The sequence below is a fragment of the Pseudoliparis swirei genome, chromosome 10 (assembly GCF_029220125.1).
Source record: "Pseudoliparis swirei isolate HS2019 ecotype Mariana Trench chromosome 10, NWPU_hadal_v1, whole genome shotgun sequence".
Lineage (NCBI taxonomy): Eukaryota > Metazoa > Chordata > Actinopteri > Perciformes > Liparidae > Pseudoliparis > Pseudoliparis swirei.
The window spans coordinates 13,893,895-13,914,703 of NC_079397.1; the positions used below are offsets into that span (position 1 = coordinate 13,893,895).

At 45.4% G+C, this 20,809-nt stretch overlaps 1 protein-coding gene across 11 annotated transcripts in view; it reads left to right on the forward strand.

The window, feature by feature from the left end:
• Nucleotides 1-305: 305 nt before the first annotated feature.
• Nucleotides 306-20,809, forward strand: part of wnk1b (WNK lysine deficient protein kinase 1b) — a 79,659-nt gene continuing 59,155 nt past the window's right edge. For all 11 annotated transcript variants that reach the window (XM_056424297.1, XM_056424301.1, XM_056424299.1 and 8 more), the window contains exons 1-2: nt 306-874; nt 3,101-4,726. In XM_056424297.1, the coding sequence (XP_056280272.1) occupies nt 3,779-4,726 (948 nt within the window). In that variant the 5' untranslated portion in view covers nt 306-874; nt 3,101-3,778. The remainder of the gene's footprint in view (nt 875-3,100; nt 4,727-20,809) is intronic.

Sequence of the window (20,809 nt, forward strand, 5' to 3'; positions counted from 1 at the left end):
TCCATAACTATCATTAAATAATATCAAATACATTATTCTGAAATGGTTCAGTCTGCATAATGAGTATATGTTGTGCTTGACGCATATATTGTTATACTTTTAATCAGTAAAACTTGCACCACTAGCAGTTCCTCAATAGCGCGCGAGTATTTGTGCTTTAATCTGAAAGGACAACTCTGTTTCCGGTACCATCCGGGTTAACGTCGGCACGCTTGACGTGACACGTCTGTGCGAAAGCCCTGCCGTCGCCTTGTCGAGTCATCGCCAGAGAAGAGCAGACAGAGAGCCGACGAAGCCGACGAAGCCGCTGTCCGATGGCTTGAAAACGGGGAATAACTGTGGACCACAGCGGATTTATTGCGCTACGGAAGCCGAGAGGAGCGAGCCGGCGGTCACAGGAGCAGACGAGACGTCTCCACTGAGGAAGATAAAGCACCGTTGAGTGAAACTCTTGCCTTTTTGTGTGTGTTGGTTTGCGGGTGCAGACCCGGACACCAGACAACACGGAGACAGACTGAAGTACCAGATCCGCCGCGACACCGGCGGGCGAACTTGGCTTCTCTACCCGGTGGGAGGTGTCCGTCTGTCGGCTGCGGCTCGCTGCACGTACCGCTCGCTCACCGTCACGCTGTTGGGACCTTTTTTCTTCTTCTTCTTCTCTTCTCCAAGATAAGCTCATTGCTGAGTTATGTATTTGTAAATAGCTTTTTTGGGGGGTGGGGTTTCGGGGGTTTTCGGTAACCAACTGTGACTTTAATGTGACGCACTAAACTGACATGTGTGCCGTGCCGGAGCGGACCCCCACTGCAGAGGAGTAACAGGCTGCTAAATCAAGTTGTTCCCTTCGGGTCTGCGGCTCACACGGATGTCAGAGGTAACGGTGCATTTATTCTGTGTCATCACAATGCTCGGGACGAATCGTGACCGGTGGCTGCGCGTGTCTGGTATTGCCTGGGGGGCAAAGTTAGCGGCTTATAGCCTCGTTTTGTGCAAGTTCCTCAACAGGCAGCAGTGAACCCCTCAGAGCCCGGTGCGCTGTATCTCTCGCTGGAGCGCGTGACCTGCACATCTTTTATTTGTATGACCTTTGCGAGATCCACATGTTCACACAATAAATGCATATATACATATACATATATACATAGGTCTATATATATAAATCTGTAGATTTATATATATATAGATATAGATATAACACTTTTTTAAGACGACTCTAATGCATTTTTGCAGGTAACATTTGCTAATTTTAATTAATTAATTAATTTCAACTTAACGAATGGAATTAACTTATTTCATCGCCATCCTTTCTTCATGAAAAGCAGGTTTGTCCATGTTTATGTGCATTATATGTGGTCGGGAGCCTGCTCTCAGAGGGACTGACACCTGTAAACAAATTAATAAAATGCAGTGTCTTAAGAAACTGCATCGTTTCACCCGATTAAAGGTGCTTTAAATCAATATTGACATATTTTTGTTTGCAAGACTCATTTAGTTATGAAAGGACAACTATTATGGGTCTGAGCAGCACACCTGTGATAATTATGATATCTATTTCTATATATATGATCAATATGTACATAAATTTGAACTTTAATGTTGCACACTTCCCCTTGAAATGGTCACAGGACTATTATAGCTTAGTTATTTTAAATTACAAATGTCTATTTGATTGACTTGTGTTTTTCCTTCTGTGAACCTTTTTTCTCGGTATGGGAGTAGAGAGCCACCGAACAACACCCCCTAGCTGTTGTCACTGTACAAAAAAACAGGAATGAAATAAAACCATGTGACATAATCATAAAAACAAAAAGGCAGATGTCTCCCCCCCCCCCCATCAGTAATTAGTTAAATACATCACCTCAGGTGCCATGAAATGCAAAAGAGGGATCATTTCAGGAGAAGTTGAAAACCTGTACGTTGCAGAATATTATGCAAATAGTGATATTGCACAGAAAGCTGCAAATACTTTTAAATGTTTTACTAGAGAACAAGTCCAACCAGCCATCAGGCACATCCTGTAGCCTCCTCAGTGCTAATGCTTCACCTACTTCCCCTGTGGGACCGATGCGTCTCTGGTGCATGGGCCTCGACTAGAAAGCCTTTGAAATGTATCGCATGTGTCGGACTCTGTGTTGCAGAGACAGTCGACCTATTCACAAGAGATTAATTAGGCAGCTTTTGTATATGAAGTGGTCATCATATGGGGGTTGATATGTGAAAGGGGCGTGTCCAGTGACTCTATAAGTGTCTACAGAGACACTTATAGACTATGCAAAGTCACACGGTGCACTTTAAGTCCCCATTCATGAGAGCAGATTTAATTTAAGAAGCATTATAGATGACTAAAGTAAAATGTGACAATTCTTCTTTGTGTGTCTCTTTGTCGCCGATGTGAAAACCTGTCGTTTCACACATGAATTAATGCACTGTGACTGATCTCTGACATCACACGCTGCGCACCGTGATGACGGAGGAGGAGTTATCTCTCCGATGTTATGTAAGGCAAATTCAGTGAGCACGTTTCTTACGGCAAAGTGATATAGCTGTGTTGAGGTTCGAGCTCCGTCACTCCGAGGGCCCCTCACCTCTTACGCTGAGCCGCTGAATCGCCACAGAGGAGCCTGACCTTGAGGTCGGCCCGTCGGTGGTGACTTTGGGCTAAATTTGGAGCTTGGAGCAATTAGGCGCTCGCTCCGGTGCATCGCTCCACCGCATTAACTAGACGGGGGCAATTGGGAGGGAAAGGTCGGGGATGCAGATCTCTTTCTGGTTAACAAGCTTGAGTTGGAGATTAAATATTGTGCTCAACCCCAAGTTATAATTATTCCCCGATAAATCCCAAACAAAGAGTTTGTTTTGTGGACTCGAAGTCTGACTGAATCCTCTAACCACCACATTTGGAATAATTTGCTGCTAAAGCAGTGCTTTAACTAATGAGAGCGATCACATTTTGGCGCATGACAATCTTCCCTTGAAGTCTGTTGGGTCAGTTAAGTGGTCCAGTGAAAACAGATGGGGAATTCTGTGACGTTTGATCTGATGTATAAAGAAAATATAGTTTCCTCTGACGGCTCTTTTCCTTCTCTCTTTTTATTTCTAGTGACAAGGGCACAAGCGGATCAAGCCGGGCCAGGCTAGGCCTACCTAACCCTCTGTCTGGCCTTACCAGAAAGGTCAGCGACCTCTCCAGGGAGTCCCGAGGATTGGGGGCTTCAGCCTGTTCTTCCAGAAACTTCCCCAGACCTCCACGCCGAGCTGTCACGGACCGGATTCCAATCCCGTTTAGTTCCACCAGCCTGTGGGTGGCCGTACTGGTCTGTTGCAGCTCCTCCCATGTCTTGGATGTCCCTCTCTGGATGTTGGCAACAAGATGGATTCGGGTGTTAATTTGACGCTTGTCACCTCATTGCAGTGCTTGCATCCCCCCTCCTTTGACTGGATTTCACCCCTTCCCTCCCCATTCTTAAAGCGAAAGCTCCTTCCTCTATCCCGGGGCTTCCCTGGGCCCCGTGCAGAAGGACCTTGTAGGAACCGTCGCTTTTCGCGTTGAGACGGTTGACCGAGCAAAGAGGAAGTGGAGTTACCCTCCGTTTTTTCCCCTTTTTCCAGGAAATTCATCGGCGGATGGAGAGCTTTCCGTTTGAAAAAGAAGCGTGCTAGGAGAGAATTGTTCCCGCAGTAACCGAGCTCGCGCAGGTCGGTCCGATTGCCCACGAAACAGAAGTCCTTATTTAAACAAACAGAATCCTGTTTTGTGGTCTGAGCCTCGGGGGAAAGGATGTCTGAAAGCAGCAGCAGCAGCAAAGCGGTCATTTTCATGGCCCCGGCCCCCCCCCCTCCGTCTGCCGCTCCCTGTCCATCATCCCAGACCCCCCATAAGAATGTGAACGGCTCTGCCAGTTCAGACATGCTCGCGGTGGAGGACCTCGGCGTGCACCCCGAGGTCCAACGGCGGCGCCACACCATGGACCGAGACGCCAGAATAGCCGAGCACCGCTTCTTCCGCCGAAGTGTCATCTGTGACTCCAACGCCACGGCGTTGGACCTGCCGAGCAAAGCCGCCGTGATGCTCGCCTCGCCGCCGGACTTCGAAGGGCCCCCCGACTTCTTCCTTCTGCAGCCCCCGGGTCCCGGGCCGCCGGACGCCGAAGGCGGGGAGGTCCCGCGAGGTCCCCACGCGCAAAGCGCCACCCTTCAGCTCGTCGGGGCAGTCGCCGAGCTCCGCGTAGAAAATGCCGAGGCAGATTCAGGCGAGGTCGGTATCGCGGTTGCCGGTCCCACCGTCGGCGGTAGTGTTCAAGACCCCAGCGGAGCAGACGGGGCACTGAAAGAGTCCGCCCCGACGGCATCGGATGCCGCCGGCAAAACGGCGGGCGAACCGCCCGACGTCACACTGAGCCCCGGACGGTCAAAGGACCCGCAGCAGGCGGCAAAGGACGGAAAGGCGACGGAGCGCGCGGACGGGGGTGGCGTCGGCAGTCCGGCCGAGGGGAAAGATAAGGAGACGGAGGAGGAGAAGGAGCTGGCGAAAATCCGGGCCCAGCAGAGGGAGGCGGAGAAACGAGTGCAAGAGGATATCGAGGAGGTGGAGACGAAAGCTGTGGGCACGTCGCCAGAGGGGCGCTTTCTGAAGTTTGACATTGAGCTTGGAAGGGGGTCCTTTAAGACGGTGTACAAGGGGCTGGACACGGAGACGACCGTGGAGGTGGCGTGGTGCGAGCTCCAGGTGAGTCCAGACTCTCTTGAATGAAATGCCATGTTGCGGTTCTCTCCCAGGTGTTCGGGTTCTATCCAGGTGCAGAATTTAACCTTTTTTTTCCTCCTACCTTTTATCTTTAACGATTTCTCGTCTATTTTCACCGTGAGATCCCAAAGTCACTGAAGCGCGAGGCCGTCCCGCTCACCCAGGTGCTTTTCTGGAGAAATGTTCACAAAGTGAGATCCCGATCTGATTGGGACTGAGATAGTGGCGCCTGTTACATCCTGGATGAAGCATTCGTTTGAGGTTTTGATTCTTTATGCATTTCAGTTAAAGCGTGGCGAGTTTATAAGTCGTCCTGCTTCGAGAGGAACAGTGGAGCAGCATCTTAATCGGATGCTTTCTACCAACAACATGTTTGGTTGATATTCAGAGCAGAAACAATATGGGGATTCAAGCTCAGCACTTAACCTGAACAGGTATCATTTTGGTTTTAATCAACTTGTTTGACTTTTTAGTTCCTTTGCTTGTCACCACACACGTCGCCCTGTGTCTTGAGGCGAGCGCGTGTTTCACTGCGAGGGGATTGCTGTGCCGCCATATTTCTCTTCTGAAGATGATCCAACTGTTGACGTATGCCAGCTCCTTGGGCCAAATATGTGTTTGTATAACGTCAACATTTCGCCTACGTTTTGCCAAAATCTCCTTGGCTACTCTGTCAGATATTCATGATGTGGTGCATCCTATTACCACCACAAGTAGCCCACATTAGTATTTAATGAAGGAAAAGAGGCTCGAATGAAGAAGTGCGTGGGTTTGATTTCTCGATCGTTGTGGCAGCTTGACATGTTTTAGGTTCTCGGAGGTTTAGAGAAGCTAGCTTCTGACTCGAGACTTCCTTGGTAATGCTGGCTGTCTGGGAACCTTCGGGTACTCAAGCTGAACGAGTCACACCGTTGCGTCTCTCACCTACTTGTCTTGGTTTTTGTGGCAGGTTACTCACCCGTCGCTCCGGCATAGCTTCCCCGTGTCTATGACCAGACTGGTTGCACTGGGCGGCTCCCAATCAGCCCGATAGATACAAAAAGTAACGGTTAAAAATGAAGATGGAATCTTGCACACCGTGTGAAACATGAGACCGGATGACATGGTTCACCACAGGATGTGGTTGCTGCATTATGGTGCATCTTCTGCAGTGTGTGAGTGTGTGAGAATGTCAGAAAGAGAGGGAGGGATAGGAAGTTTGAGGAGGAGACAGAGTGTCTTTCTTTGCAGCTGGTGTGGAGTAGTCCCTCAGATAAAAGGTGCGTTCCGTAGTTTGAGATCTGAATAACAGCTCCAGCTGGTCATATATCGTTGACTCGGCTGCTTTCCCTGATGCACCTCTTGATCCTCTTCCAGTGAAATGGAGAACGCCATCAACACGTTTACTTTCTGTCCGATCCTCAGCAGTTGTTCTGCACCACAACATAGTTATTGACAACCAGGAAGTCACTTGTCCTACATCCTAAATCAAACCACAATCGTTCTTTTCTCCCTCATGTATTCAAGGCACGGGGTAACATAGGCCAGCGTCTGTGGTCTATTCCCTCTTTGCAACATTACTGGAGACATGTTCATCACAATTGGGGAAAAGTCAAGCGAGGGGAGACTGTGTGTGATAAAACGTCGTCACGTGTTTGTATTCCTCAGTGGGAGCGCGTGCCGGTTTTCCATCTCATCTCCATCACAAGATAAACCTCGAGTCCTCCTGAATCTCTGGAGCTAAAATCAGCTTCGCCTGATGCCCTGCGTCTAGGATACGGCAGTTTGTTGATCAGAAAACAAACGTAGAGGGTTCTCCCTCAACAACCCATGCCTCTTCTATCTATCCATCTATCTATCTTTCTATTATTTGTCAAAAAGGGGAAACCTGGGTTTTCCTCGTCAGATTCAGACCTGAGGCCGATTCTGAACTTGTATTCTGGTTGAATAATCATAAGATAAAGTCTTCGTCTGTGTCGAAGATGGCTGAGCAACTGCTGACATGTGGCAGAACGGTGGGAGTGAAGTTACATACACACACACACACACACACACACACACACACACAACAAGCCAATCCCATTCACTCACTGGGTGGGCATGGGAACCAGAGATCTGTGGGAGTTGGGATCATCTGGAACTTGTCAGTTTTCTGTATGTGGAAACGTGTGCATGGACGTATACGTGTGTCTCTCCAACCTTTGACTCACTGTAATATGTTTAAATGGCCCTGGCCACGCACCCGCTATATATGTCTGTGCCGACCGCACCACCCTCTGTGTGCCCCCTCGCTCGGGCGGTGCAGTTCCGTACCAGGCAGAGATGTGCCTGGTGGTGTGCGTGGTCCATGTGAGGTCCTCGGAGGTGTGTGTGTGTGTGTGTGTGTGTGTGTGTGTGTGTGTGTGTGTGTGTGTGTGTGTGTGTGTGTGTGTGTGTGTGTGTGTGTGTGTGTGTGTGTGTGTGTGTGTGTGTGTGTGTGTGTGTGTGTGTGTGTGTTTTTCAGAGATAGTGCTGGGTGTGGCAGCTTTACATTCTTTAGCATCTGATCCAAAGCAGGTTAACTTCTGTTTGCAGGAGAATCCAAGGAGGAGGAGGAGGAGGAGGAGGGCGATTGCGATTGCTTAACCTTCAGTGAATAAATTAATTGATGAATAGATATTGGAGTGGAGAGAAAGAGCAGGAGAAGGGAGGTCACTCGGCGTATCTTAAGGTGCCCTGTTTGGTAATGATGATGGATGGGAAAGAAGAGGCTGACGCAGTTCTCTCGGAATGAAAGATAATGGAGAAGGGAGTCGTTTAATCTTCCGTTACTAACCTAGAAATACCTTTTAGCGCTATTGATTTCCATTAACTATTTTAAACGACTTGAAAGGCTTCAATCAGGTGGGAACGTGGTGAGCGACGAGCCATTTGCATGAGATGGAGTTAAGAGAGTGAGACGACCACAAGAACGTAATGGGAGGTAAGAGAAAGGAGAAGTGGGGCGGGAAAGGAAATAAATGAAGTTCTGTAAGAGGGCAGGGATGAAGGGAGGAGGGGTAAAGGTCAAAGTTCAGCCCCCCTGTGTCTGAGGCGGTCACCAGGAGCCGGTCCAGTGTTCAGCTCACTCTGGTAAAGGGGGTTGAGTGAGGCGCCGGCGGGAAGGGCAAATGGGAACGCATTTCTAAAATCGAAAATTGCCATATTGGAGAACTTTTGTTAACAGGTGGTCGAGTTGATTCGGAGGAAGGGGGAGGAGCAAGTGAGTGAGGAAAGATCAGGAGAGTGATTCTAAGGAAGAGGGAAGTGATCGTTGAAGGGAGGTGAGAGAAAAAGACAAAGGGATAGAAGGGGGAGGGGGAGGGGGAGGGCAGAGAAAAACTGAGGATGAAAAGAAGAGGGACCCCAAATGTGTGTGTGCGTGTGCATGTGTGCGACCTTAGGCTCTCAACTGCAACACAAGACGGATTAGCCCCCTCCACACACACACATACTGACTAACACTCTCACACACACACACACACACACACACACACACACACACACCATTAACATCCGTTCAATAAGTGCCTTGAGAGGCAAACTGGACTTGGCATGTGCATATTGCACCAATGCAGAAAATATATATTTTTGTCATGAAAATCATTGGTACACTTTATTGTTTTAATTATAACTTTATTCATTTTGCAAACTATCATACAGGGAACAAATACAATCTAATGAAAGCCTAATTAATATGGCTCACCGTGTCCAATTTTAGCATTGTGGCCATTTGTTGACAGTGAAAACCCATTTTAACCTGTCATGTGTCCGTTAGATGGTAAAAGGCCAGAGGGAGGGCGAAAATACACAAAATGAGGGAGAGCTGGATGCAGGTAGAAGATATTGAGATGTTGAGTGTAAGAGCCACAAGTGTGTTTTTTAGTAAGTTGAAATTTCAGAACTGTTTATAATTTAATATTCAGAGTTATGCTCACGGTATAGAAACATTAGGTGAAAGATGTTTATGTTAATGACTGACGTGTTTATCAGACAGTTAAAAAAGCAGTTTCACGAAACAATGGATTCTCTGTTCACTTTATCTCAAATTACAAATGCAGATTGTGAAGCGTTGCCTGAACAAGCCTGTGTACATGTTCATTATATGTTGAATGGCATTTCCTAAATGACCGTATTTGACATATTAAACCACCCTGATGCCTAGTTTCCAAACTCCAATGCTATTGTTGGAGCTGGCGAAGCCTTACATGAACATGTTTTAAGTTACAGATGATACACACAAGTAAAAGAGAGATGTAAAGCTGCATCCTGAAAGATAAATATCCAGTGAAGCAGAGCTGAGGTGAAACGGTTCCACTTTCCAGAGGTTCAGATTTCCCTGACAAAACATCGCACTGCAGCTGTGCCAAGCCCTCGGCTGAGGCTGCTTCTCAGTGCTGATTGAGTCGCTCTAAAGTAGTATTAGCTAACCCCAAAACACACACACACACACACACACTGACAAAAGGCATGGAAACTGTGTTTTCAATTTAAACATGTTCTCGTAAATGTTTTAGCAGTATATATGTCTGTATATGAGGTTGTGTGGTTGTGTGCAGTGGGGGTCTGGCTGTGTGTGTGTGTGTGTGTGTGTGTGCACACATGCTGTAACTAGCTTTGGGGATTGTTATTACCTTCGCATTGAAAATGCGGAAGGTTATGTTTTGATCGCCGTGTATTTATTTATTTATTTGTATGGGTGTTATTCGCATAACACAAAAAGTATTAAACCGAATCGCATGAAATTCGGTGGGATGATTGGTTATTATCCGGGGACCATTTGATTAGATTTTGCGATCAGTCGGGTCAAAGGTCAAGGTCATGAAAAGGTCAACATCTTCTTTTTACCATAGCACGGTCAATTTTTATCCAATTGGCATGCAACTAATGCCAAAATGTTCATAATTCAATGCCCAATCTTGTGATATGCGAAGGTATGCGCTCTACCGAGTGCCCGTTCTAGTTAACTTATTAATTTGTCTGATTCTCGCTGCGGATGAGCTCAACTAACTGTTCAATAATAGTGTTTTCTCTCTTTCTTTTTTCTTAACTCAGCAGATATTCCCTGTGTTTTTAACGTGACGGACAGACGGATGGGTTTTGTGGACGGGTTGGTTCAAGAACCACCTGAAATGGTTATTTATTGCTGGAAGGAGCAGGTTCTCTGCTGTCGTTAAGATGGAAAACCACCACCAGAAAGACAGAGGTTGGTGAATGGCTTGTAGGTCCGATGCATATTGGCTATGAATCATCATGACGCCATCACCCATAACGCTGTGACTCTTTACGTCCAGCGGTAAAACGTGGCTGAATTTGCATCTCAATTTAGGAAGCTAGCAGTTACAAGGCCCGACACGTTGGTTTGCTGTCGTGTAAGCGGCTGGAATGACGGGCATTTCTGATCATTTTTAGGAGCACCAAAAATTCCAGCCAGGTTGATTTTATTGATCTATGAGGGAAAAAAATGGAGATATGGCCTGAGGTCGCCACGTGTTGGATAATCTCCGGATGACAGAGGAGAAGACGTTTTTTTCCATTGATTTTATTGCTCATTCTCTTTAAGACTGGTCGGGCCTTTTGCTTTGTCTTTGTCCCGCCTCTGTCATGTGTCGGTGACCAGCTGTGAGCCACAAAGGAAGGGGCATGGAGAAGCTGTCACTTCCTCATATGCAAACCGTCCCTGTGCTTCCTTCCGTGTAATGCGTGTGTGTGTGTGTGTGTGTGTGTGTGTGCGTGTGTGTGTGTGTGTGTGTGTGTGTGTGTGTGTGTGTGTGTGTGTGTGTGTGTGTGTGTGCGTATGTGTGTGTTCATCAGAGTTTACCATCATGTTAACAAGTGAGGTCAGGCCACCCTGCCTTTATTTCGTTGGTATTGTTTTCAGTGGAAGGATAAAATGTCACATGACCAGGTTTAGGATTTGTTATTAGTGCTCAGACCTTCAGATAGTGATGGTGTGGATAAAATTAAGTTTTAAATCAGCATGCAGTGTGCGTAGTTCCTGAAATATAGTAACAGATATAACACGTAGTCGATACTTCCACTCACGGGAGCGAAGCGTTTCATCTCACTTGATGTTGTTCAGGCTTTGGATATGTAGTTACGTGTGACTGTGTGTGTGAAGTATGACTGACCTCCCTCCCACTGTGTGTTTATTTAGAAGAAAAAGAAGGAAGTGTAATCTTGAAACTTGTGTGTGTGCAGGCTTGTGTTGTCAGAGAGCTGAATATGCTCAAGTGTTTTGGCCCCTTTAGAGAAAGTCATCCAGCGAATGAAAAGCGCTGAGTGAGAGATGCTTTACAAACTGCTGAGGGTGTGTGTCGGGCTTACATTATGTCGACTGTATCTGCCTTTGTGTGTGTGTGTGTGTGCGTGCGTGTGCGTTTTGATAAGCGTGTGGACTTAGTGTGTGGTGTGTGCATGTATGTGTTGACTCATGTAAAGGCAATGTATTCTTACAGCTGATGGTGTGTGCGTGTGTGTGTGTCTCTTAAGGGGTTAGTCGGGAAAATTACTTGCATCAGTGATGACACACTCTATTGTCTCGCTTTCTTCTTCCTGCCTCATCTTTGCTCTTTTCAATCAGATTCCCTCCTCCCTCTCGTTATCACTTCCTATTCCTTCATTATTGTCCCTATCTTATCTGTTTCCCTCTCAGTCTTAATCTCTACATCTTCCCCTGAAATCATTCTCTTTCCCTCCTTCAATTTCAAACATTAAAAGGAGTGATTTTTTTGGTGTGTTGTCTTTGTCTGATTCCTCCTTTACTGCTGCTTACTCATTCATTTCATCATTGACCCCGCACACACATACACACACGCACACACACACAGTAGCCTGACGAAATTGCGAGTGTGTGTGCGTGATTAGTGTAAAGAGGGTTATTGTTTTTTAACTTTGTAGTTATCAGTTTTTTGCCAGGAAACTGTAAAACAACACTGACATTGTGAGAATAATCACTTTTATTCCGAGCCCCGATTGGCCGACAGCTGCGGCTCCGAGGCAGGGGATTGGGTCACGCTGTTTTGAGCCAGTCATGACAAATCTGGGATCAGATGAACAGCTTTCTACTTCCTCAGACACAATGAAACCACAGTGGATGCAGCAAGCAAAACCTGCGGCACCGTATCACCCACCGAACATGTTATTTGAAACCGTTACTCAGCATGACCTCCACTGAGAGAGCAGGTCCTCAAAGATGCCTGATTTTATTTTGTTTCATTGATAGGAATTCAGTGTCTGGCTCAAGTGCCTCTTATATATTATATATATATATTATATATCAGTGGTCCCCAAACTACGGCCCGCCTCCCCATTTGGACCGGCCCCCTGAACAATACCAGAGGCGCGTTCCGATTTATTATTTTTTTCACCTGGCCCGCTGCTCTTGAGATTGCAGTGAGACGCGGAGAAAATGTGGAGTGGTGCTCTTCGCAATAGAACATCTTTGATGGGACGTGTCGCGTCTCGGCCAATCAGCGTTCAGATGTCCACAGCGTTTGGGAAGTTAGGTTAGCTTGAATGTTAGTACGCTACATCTACTGCCGTCACGCTGCACGGTGTAGCGATACTAACAAAGTACCCGTACGTTAAAAACGATGTGATTTAGCATATTTTTAGTATCGATACTTCATTAAAAGAGCGATCAGAGCGCACGCGCTGCTTCGCTCCGTTAAATACTGTCCCCCCCCCCCCCCGTTAAATCCTGTCCTAGAATAGTCATTTACCACATTAACAATGTATAGAGTGTATTTTTGATTAATGTTATCTTTATTGAAAAAACAGTGCTTTTCTTTGAAAAATAAAGACATTTCTAAGTGACCCCAAACTTTTGAACGGTAGTGTATATATTATATATATATATATATATTTATATTTATATTATAACAGCCACAGTGCACCAGTTTGCGCAGCCGGTCAGCTCTGGTTGAAATGACACCTTTTAATATTTCAATTGAAGGCCATCACCACACCGGCACTAACGTCTGCTCACTTGCTCCTTGAGCTGCAGGAATAATGAGACATGAATAAATGCAAAGACTCTGGCATTTGGATTCCATTTCCAAGTCCCATCAAGTCAATATTTTTCTTTTCGATTGTCGTCCGACAATAAATTTGGAGAATCCACTCAAGTCTCTTATGTCTGTGTTTCTCAGTTTATTGCCTCCATTTCACGTTTGTTTTCCCTGTCAGAACATCCGTGTCTCTCTCTTTCCCCCGGATGTCTTGTCGACAACATGTCTCTCTTTCTTTCCTGAAAGAAATATCTTATTCTGAGGATTCTTCTGACCTTCTTGCTGCTCCGCTTTGATCAACAGTCGTCTCCATGTGATTTAATGCTCATCTCATTACATTAAACCGACTCATGACTTGTAAACAAGGGAAAGGAACGGTGGCAGGCTCGTATCTCTGATGACAACCAGCACGGCTGAATGCATGGCCAAGAAACCAGTGAGCCTCCTTTCCAGTAAGAAAGAGTATGAGTGTGTGTGTGTGTGTGTGTGTGCTTGAGGAGGGTGCAGCTCCCTGGGTTTCATTGTCCCAGATTCCTCACATTCCAACAATAATATGTCATTTCTTAACGGAAGGGGGTGTTTAAAGTCAACGTGTTCGCCGGAGCGAACACTTGATCAGTCTGTGTGATCTGTACTCCCGATAGAGTAGCGTCAGGGCATTTTGCTGGTGACGTCACTATGTTTTGTTTCCTTGATTGTCGTGCTGAGAGAGTGTCTCCAGGATGACACATTTTTAGAGGCCACCTAGAATTTAGCATCCACTATTTTAACAAAAAGCCAAAATGTTTTTTTCCATTGGCTTTTGGATTTGAAAAATAAAATCAGTGGCAAACAAATGTTTGTGATGATCAAGATATTCTTAAGAAATAAAACTAAATGAACAGAAAATTAAAAGATGTCATACAATTGGCCCAAATGTACTATTACTATTAAATATATGACAGCAATTGGAAATGGAATCGAAGAATAGTGAGACAGAAAGAACAAAGTGTCGTAAGGATGCTCTGTGTGCACCTCTCTCTCTCTCTCCCCCACATCTTCCATGACCATAGCTCATGCCTTTGGGGGGAAAGAGGAGAGAGAGACACGGTGGGATCTTGCCCTCCTCATGTGTGTGTGTGTCTGTTCTATTAATAGAACATCCTAGTTATGGCTCAGCAGGCTGTCCTCTGCTGAGCCATAACTAGAGCAGAGTGAGAGGAGGCCGTGGCTGCATGTGTCAAAGTGGATATGTGTCTCATTGTCTGTTGTGTGTGTGGAGTCTACTTTCTACTAAACCAAAAAGAAATTGAGGATTTAAAGCTTCGAAACGAAGGTTGGAGAAATGCTACTTTACTGTTAATGTTGCACTAAACTTCAGGAGACAGTTCAGGATTAAAGAGCTCACATCTGCCTCGTGAAATATTTAGTCGACTCGTTTCATTCTCCCTAAAATGTGAAATACTTCTAATAGTGTCTTTTAGGGGCTGTTAGCATAATATTGGATGGAAGTTGTGTTGTTTAATAAGGGGATATTTCCACCAGAAAATAACTCTTAAAGGTTTCCAGCTTGTTCCTTCACTGAGCTGTAATTGGCATGTTTTATTGACTAGAGTAAAGTATGAGCATACAGATGAGCAGTGGTGTCAGGGATTATATATCGGGTGGCAACTAACTTTGATTAATCAATTGATTAATGGTTTTGTCCATGAATTAGTGAAACATTATATTTGAAATGTCCCAAAGCTCAAGGTGGTAAATCCATTTCTTGTTTCATTTCATTATCATTGATGTATGTTATTGTCCGACAATCAGAAATTAGTGAGAGCTGATAAGTTATTGGATGATAACAAATGCCACATCTACACACTCTGATACTGGAGGACTGTATATTGAGCACCTTTTTAAAGATCAGTAGTAATCCGCCGATAAACTAGAAAGCCGGACATGTCCACATCGGTAATCATCCCCCCTTCAAAGTAATCAATGCTTTCATTAGAGAAGCTGGAAGCTGGAATTTTGCATGAAACGTGACTAAAAGGTTAAATTGATCATAAAAGTAGCTGCCGATCAACGTCCTGTCCAAGGACGAACTGATCATCTGTTTATACTCCACTGATATTTGATGCTCAAGATGTTAATTTTCAGATTGGCGTGATGCATGAATTCACAGGGCTTATATGAGTCTGCTCTGCATGTGTTATTATTGCCACGCTGTTAAGTCGGTTGAGTCCGATTTTCTGATCTTAATGGTCGCTTTCAAGGTGACTTAGTGGAGAGCTAGTCTTCCTGCCACACTGCTGAGTCAATGAGAAGAGGATACACACACACACACACACACACACTGTGGTGAGGAGGTAGGAAGTTCTCCCCAGCAGATTATGAGTCAATCTGCATGAGCCACAGTTTGCATGATGTAATCACCACAGAGCGAGGTCACATGGATGGTATGCAACGCTCGAATTGAATGGGAAAGCCCCTTCTGTCCTTTTTAATGCCTCGGAGGAAGAACAGCTGCGTCATATGAAACCGGCATCTGCCCCAAATCATTTTAATGTGCAATAAACTATGATATGGCACGGAGACAACATATTAGCCAGTTTTGCTTTGAAAGTGCCAGATGCTGTGAAAATCAAAGCAAAAAACTAGAAATCGTTACAGTAAGTAGGTGTTGATGTGTGTGTGTGTCATTCTTCTTTCATTGATGAAGGCGATAACTCCTGCCGGTCCTACGTTTCATGCGTTACTTGTCATAGGTCACAAGGTCTCTGCACAGAGGGCTGCGTCATAAACTGAGCGGTTTGAGGTTGAAGTCACCAAGTTCACTTAGATGATGAGTCTGGATGCAGGAAGTGTTTTTTTTCTCCTGGGCAGTGTAAGGTTGTAATAGTTTATTTTGATAACATCTGCAGAGGTCTTATGTTTTAAATTTATACATATAGATAGATAGATAGATATATACTTTATTAATCCCCAAGGGGAAATTTGTCGTTACAAGAAGCAGCACCAATAAACCAAACACACAAGAATAAAAACAAAAACAAAACACAAATATAAAAAACAGGGATGAAAGATATAGAAGTATACAAAGTAAACAAAACAAAATATATCTGTACATATACAACACACATGCATACACAACACACAACATCAATGACAAAGATATTATAATAGAAAATATTGGGGAGAATATTGATATTGTTATTAATGTATTGTGAAGCATAGGGGAACTGTTTACTCTATGCAAATGTAAATGGCAAGAATTAATGTATATTGCATGAGAGTGACTGTATGTTAGTATTATAGATTGACGAGGCCGGTTGAATTCCGTCAAGTGACTTACAATAACAAGAGACTTTTATTGTGAAAGTGACTTTAATGCGGACAATAACAAGACGGGACTCTTATTGTGAAAATACTTGTTTAGCGACTTGACCGGAAGTGACGTTTTGACCGGGGCCAGTGAGATTGAGTATGAAACTCCGTGGATTACAGAAATCGGGTCTCTTCTCCCGAGGAGGAGCGCCTTGAATGTTTGTTTTACACTTCCTGCCATTAAATGTTGATAACTTAATTCACGCGCGTCCAGAAGCCTGTTTTCCATCATCTGCGAAGTGCCCAGTTTCAGAACTACTGAACAGTAGCGTTGCATTTATCTGTGAACTGAGTTTCTGCCCAAACTTCCCAGCGTTATTTGTTGCCAAACTTTTTGACACCATGTCTTGGAATGCTGAGTTGTCTGGCCAAAAGGTAAACAATACATTTACATGAGGAAATATTATGAAGAAGTTAATGACTTCATTCGATGTTATGAGATGACTGTGATCTCCGGCTCCTGCTCGTGTGGCCGCTGGCTCTCTGAACGTTATCAGCAGTGAGCTTTTCCGTCCGTGACGAGTCAACACGGCTGCAACCAATTATGGACTGATTACCCTCAGGTGTGGAGCCCCACTTAGTATCCACGCGAACACCCAACATGTTGTCTACGACATCACATACCTGCATTACGACAAGTAATGCAGCATATTGCAAAAGTTTTAGTACCACGAGAGCATTTTGATATTGTATTATTAGTGTGGTTGGGTTTATGGCTGAGAAATGTTGTTAACTTTTCGGCCTTTGTTGGATTGAGGCTTAAATGAATTCAGACAGTTTGTAAAAGGGTTTAAATTCCACGCACCAGCATATATTACAGCTTTATAATGTTTATGAGTTAAATGGGATTTTTGTTGCTGGCTACACTAAATGTGAAATATTGTTTCAGGATGAAACGCACAATGAGATTTTATTGACATATCTTGTTCCTGCGGTCAAACATCACAGTGGTATGAGTTATTATGACGACGACATTTCACTAAACGTTCCTATTTTTGCTATTACAGCTTTAATGCGCACACACAAGACAAACATGGTCCCACCCGTCTTTCCTGCTCACACAAACATTTGTGCGGACACACACACACACACACACACACACACACACACTATAACGAAGCAAAGTTGACGGAGCGGTCAGGCCTGTTTGTTTACTGTTGTCCTTCCTCTGTTTGCACGCCGTTGTGTTGCGTTGCCTTTTCATTGTGTTATGGGTGATAAACAGCAAACCTGTGCCACCCTCTTGTTGACTGAGAAGAGGGCGGCGCTCGGATGGATGAAAGGAAGAGATGGAGAAAGAGAGAGAGAGAGAAATGACTAAATATCTAGTAGCAGAGAGATATGCTGCGGACTGGTCCGACGTATGCATGCCTGGGCCTTTTGGAGAGGGTTTGCTTTACGGGTTCATCGTGTGCGTTTCCCTGGCCTTTTCTGAAAGCCCCAGTTTGTACTCACTCCATGAATATTTGATTGGAAATATATCTGGTTCTTCCTCTAGTGCCGAGTGCAGCAGATGAATGAGCTAATGGAGTTACAGGCAGTAAATACAGTCACCTAGGTGCACTAAACATGTGTGTGCACAGTGGCGTGAAACGAGGGCTGCTACTGCAACACAACCAGACGACTATTGGTGTCACAGTGGAAACCCGCATTAGTCGCTTTGGATTCGTGACAATCAAACTTTAGTGAAACAAAATTGGACAAAAGCTCAATGAACACAGCACGGAAAGATAAGTGATGAGCAAATGCTACTCGAGAGGAAGTGGAGGTAGAGACGAGGACAGAGAGCCGGAAAGGGCGGATGAAAATCAACCTGGAAACAGAGGGTGATACTCGCAGAGAGAGAGAGATGCAGGCAAAGTGAGTGAGAGGCAGACGGAGGGGGAGAGTAAGTGAGGGTGACGCAGACGGGGAGAGTGAGACAGAATGCTAATGGGCAGCGTTGGGAGGTAATGGACTGGATCCCCTGTGGTCCTGATGCTAGTCCCATTCAACCTGTGTACTTTAGGCATTGTCTTCCCCATCGTATATTCAATATCCAGATGCTCCCCGGCCCTGGGGCTTTTGCACACGAGTGCAGAGCAGCTCTCTCCGCTGCCTTCCGCGGTCGTGCTGCTGCTTCTTCCTCTCGATTTGAAATGGAACAACAAAAAATGCGAGCGTGAGGTAAAAGTGTACAAACCCCACATAGTAAAGATATCCCGCTGCTCCATTACAACTGTGAGCATCGCTGAGCCTCTGTGTCTGTGTGTGTGTGTGTGTGTGTGTGTGTGTGTGTGTGTGTGTGTGTGTGTGTTTGATGTGTAGGCGGCAGCTCGCGCCTGCACAGCCATGTGGCCGTGTTTGCAGACAAACGGGTTCGGGTGTCGATGCGGTCCCGCTTCTGTTCTCTTCAGTTCCGTATCCGGTTCTCTCTTCTCATTGAGACTTCTCTGGCCTCCGTTTCTCACACATGTTATTTCCAGTGTTGCCAGGTCCGCGGTTTTCCCGCGGAATTGGGCTACTTTTGAAGTGTTGCCGCGGGTTGAATTTTTTGTCCGCTGGTTCGGGTAGACCTATTTTGCATGCAAATTACATGAATATCTTTAAATAAAAATCCATATTTTAAATGAAATAATTTATTTATACCCAAATCCGACTCCAGATCAGCACGTACACACATTCTATTTATGATAATATACTGTATCTAATTACACAAGGCCATTTTAGGACCTAGGTGAAATAACTGTTTCGGGAAAACTGCTTTTAATGCTGGCATACAAAATATTTGGTGTTACTTTGTAGATATTACAATACATTTGGCAATGATAGCAATGCTGTTGGACTTTAAAAGCAGTGTTTATGGTTTGGCACGGGCATATTTTGAGTTCTGATGTTGGGCTGGTTTTGGGCTGGTTTTGTCACACAGACCTGGCAACCCTGGTTATTTCTCTCATGCGTGGGAGGAGATTATTCTCAAGCAGCAGCTCGGCGTCGGGGAGGCTTGTCGGGGTTTGTAGGTTTGCAGCGTTGCAGGTGACACTAAACCCCAAATATGACCTTTTTGTAAGCATCGTGTCGTAGTCAAGTCAACACTGTCTCAACTCACAATGTTAGCAACAGAGCTGAACAGACAAAGTACTGCTGGCGTTTCTGGTACGTGTGTCTTCCAGCACATTTTAAGGGAGGGAGGATTTAACTCGAAACTCTTTAGAAGGCTTTTTCTTTTTGGCGAAACATCAAATCTGCTATGACGGCGCTGGAGGGGAATGTCCTCAATTAGCCCAAACACCTTCTGCTTCAGCTCAGTAGCTTAAAGCGAGGAAACAAAACGGGGCAGCGGAGGGGAATGAAGACGGGAGGGGAGGAGCGATATAAATCATAACCTGCCGTCGACATCTGTAACGCAGTTGCAATCGTGGAAAAAAACAAGCCCCGATGACAGACTGGTCCCGCTGTCGCCCTACATTACTGATACGGCCGTCTCTGTGGGAATGGGCTCGTATACGAAACCGCTCCCCACGACGAAGGCCTCCACCCAAACCAGTATGGCGGCAAATCCCGTCACCAACCGTGACTCTACTTGTCCGTTGATGTCTTTCACCGCTGCCTCTTCTTCTCTTCATCTTCTGACGAAGACTCCCATCTCGTACGGCCCTTTTGTGTCTGTCGTAAATCTGTCATTGCTATCGCGGGACGATCTTTTCACGTCAACCCAAACCGGTCCTGCCAGCCAGGGCTTCTGCTCGGTTAACAAAACAAAGCGAGCGATGGTTCCTCGCGATCCCGTCTTTTGTGTGACGCGAGTAAACAGTGTGCGCACACACACGCGCCTTTGTTCGGAGGGGAGGATTAGCCAACCTTAACTCTTAGCTTGTTTGCCATTGGGGTGCCAAGTGTGATCGATGCGGCGTTTGTGTGTGACTAGGTGTGTGACAGCGTTTCTGTGGGTGCGTGCTCATTAATGTGAGCTGCACATGGATAGCGTGTGCCCTTGTGATTGTTCATATCTCCCAGAAATGACTGACTGACTTCAGTTTACAACTCAAATGACTAACTTGCAAATGACTGATAAATGTGTTGCTTTAATAAATGTTCTCCTTGCACTAAAAAACTATTTTCTTTTTTCCCTCTCACAATTTCACCCTGAAGTTTGTTTTGTATGACACTCGCTCATGTTCTCCTGAATGAACAACGTGTATCTTTTTACTTCTTTCATTAAATTAGACCGGTTGCATTTTGACTATCGCAAACGAGGCTTCACAAGAAAAAGAATTATTTCTATCTCCTGTTCTTTGTTGGCCGACTGCCGTTTCTCACTGACTCGGCCTCGAGGCCGGTACAGACACCTGTTACTCTTTTCCCTCCAGGCGAAGGCAGTTCGCTATTTTTCGTCCGTCCAACTCATCATTCACACTCTCTGTCTGCCGCCCTCTCTTGAACTGATTCTTCCTGTGCTTTCCTTTTTGGTGTCTTGTTTCTTTTCCTCAGTCTTTCACTCCTCTTCCTCCTCTGCTCTCTCTCTCTGTGTGTGTGAGACTATAAATAGCAGTCCCGTGGGTTGGATGTGTTAGCAGCAGCAGCACATATTCATATTTTAGCTCTTGCCTTTTTATTTACCTTTGCTCGTCTCCTGACTAAACCTCTCCTCTCCTCTTCGTCACACATGACGGCATCTGGATCATATTCAAATGTACTTTCACCCCAGTAAACGATGTGTGTG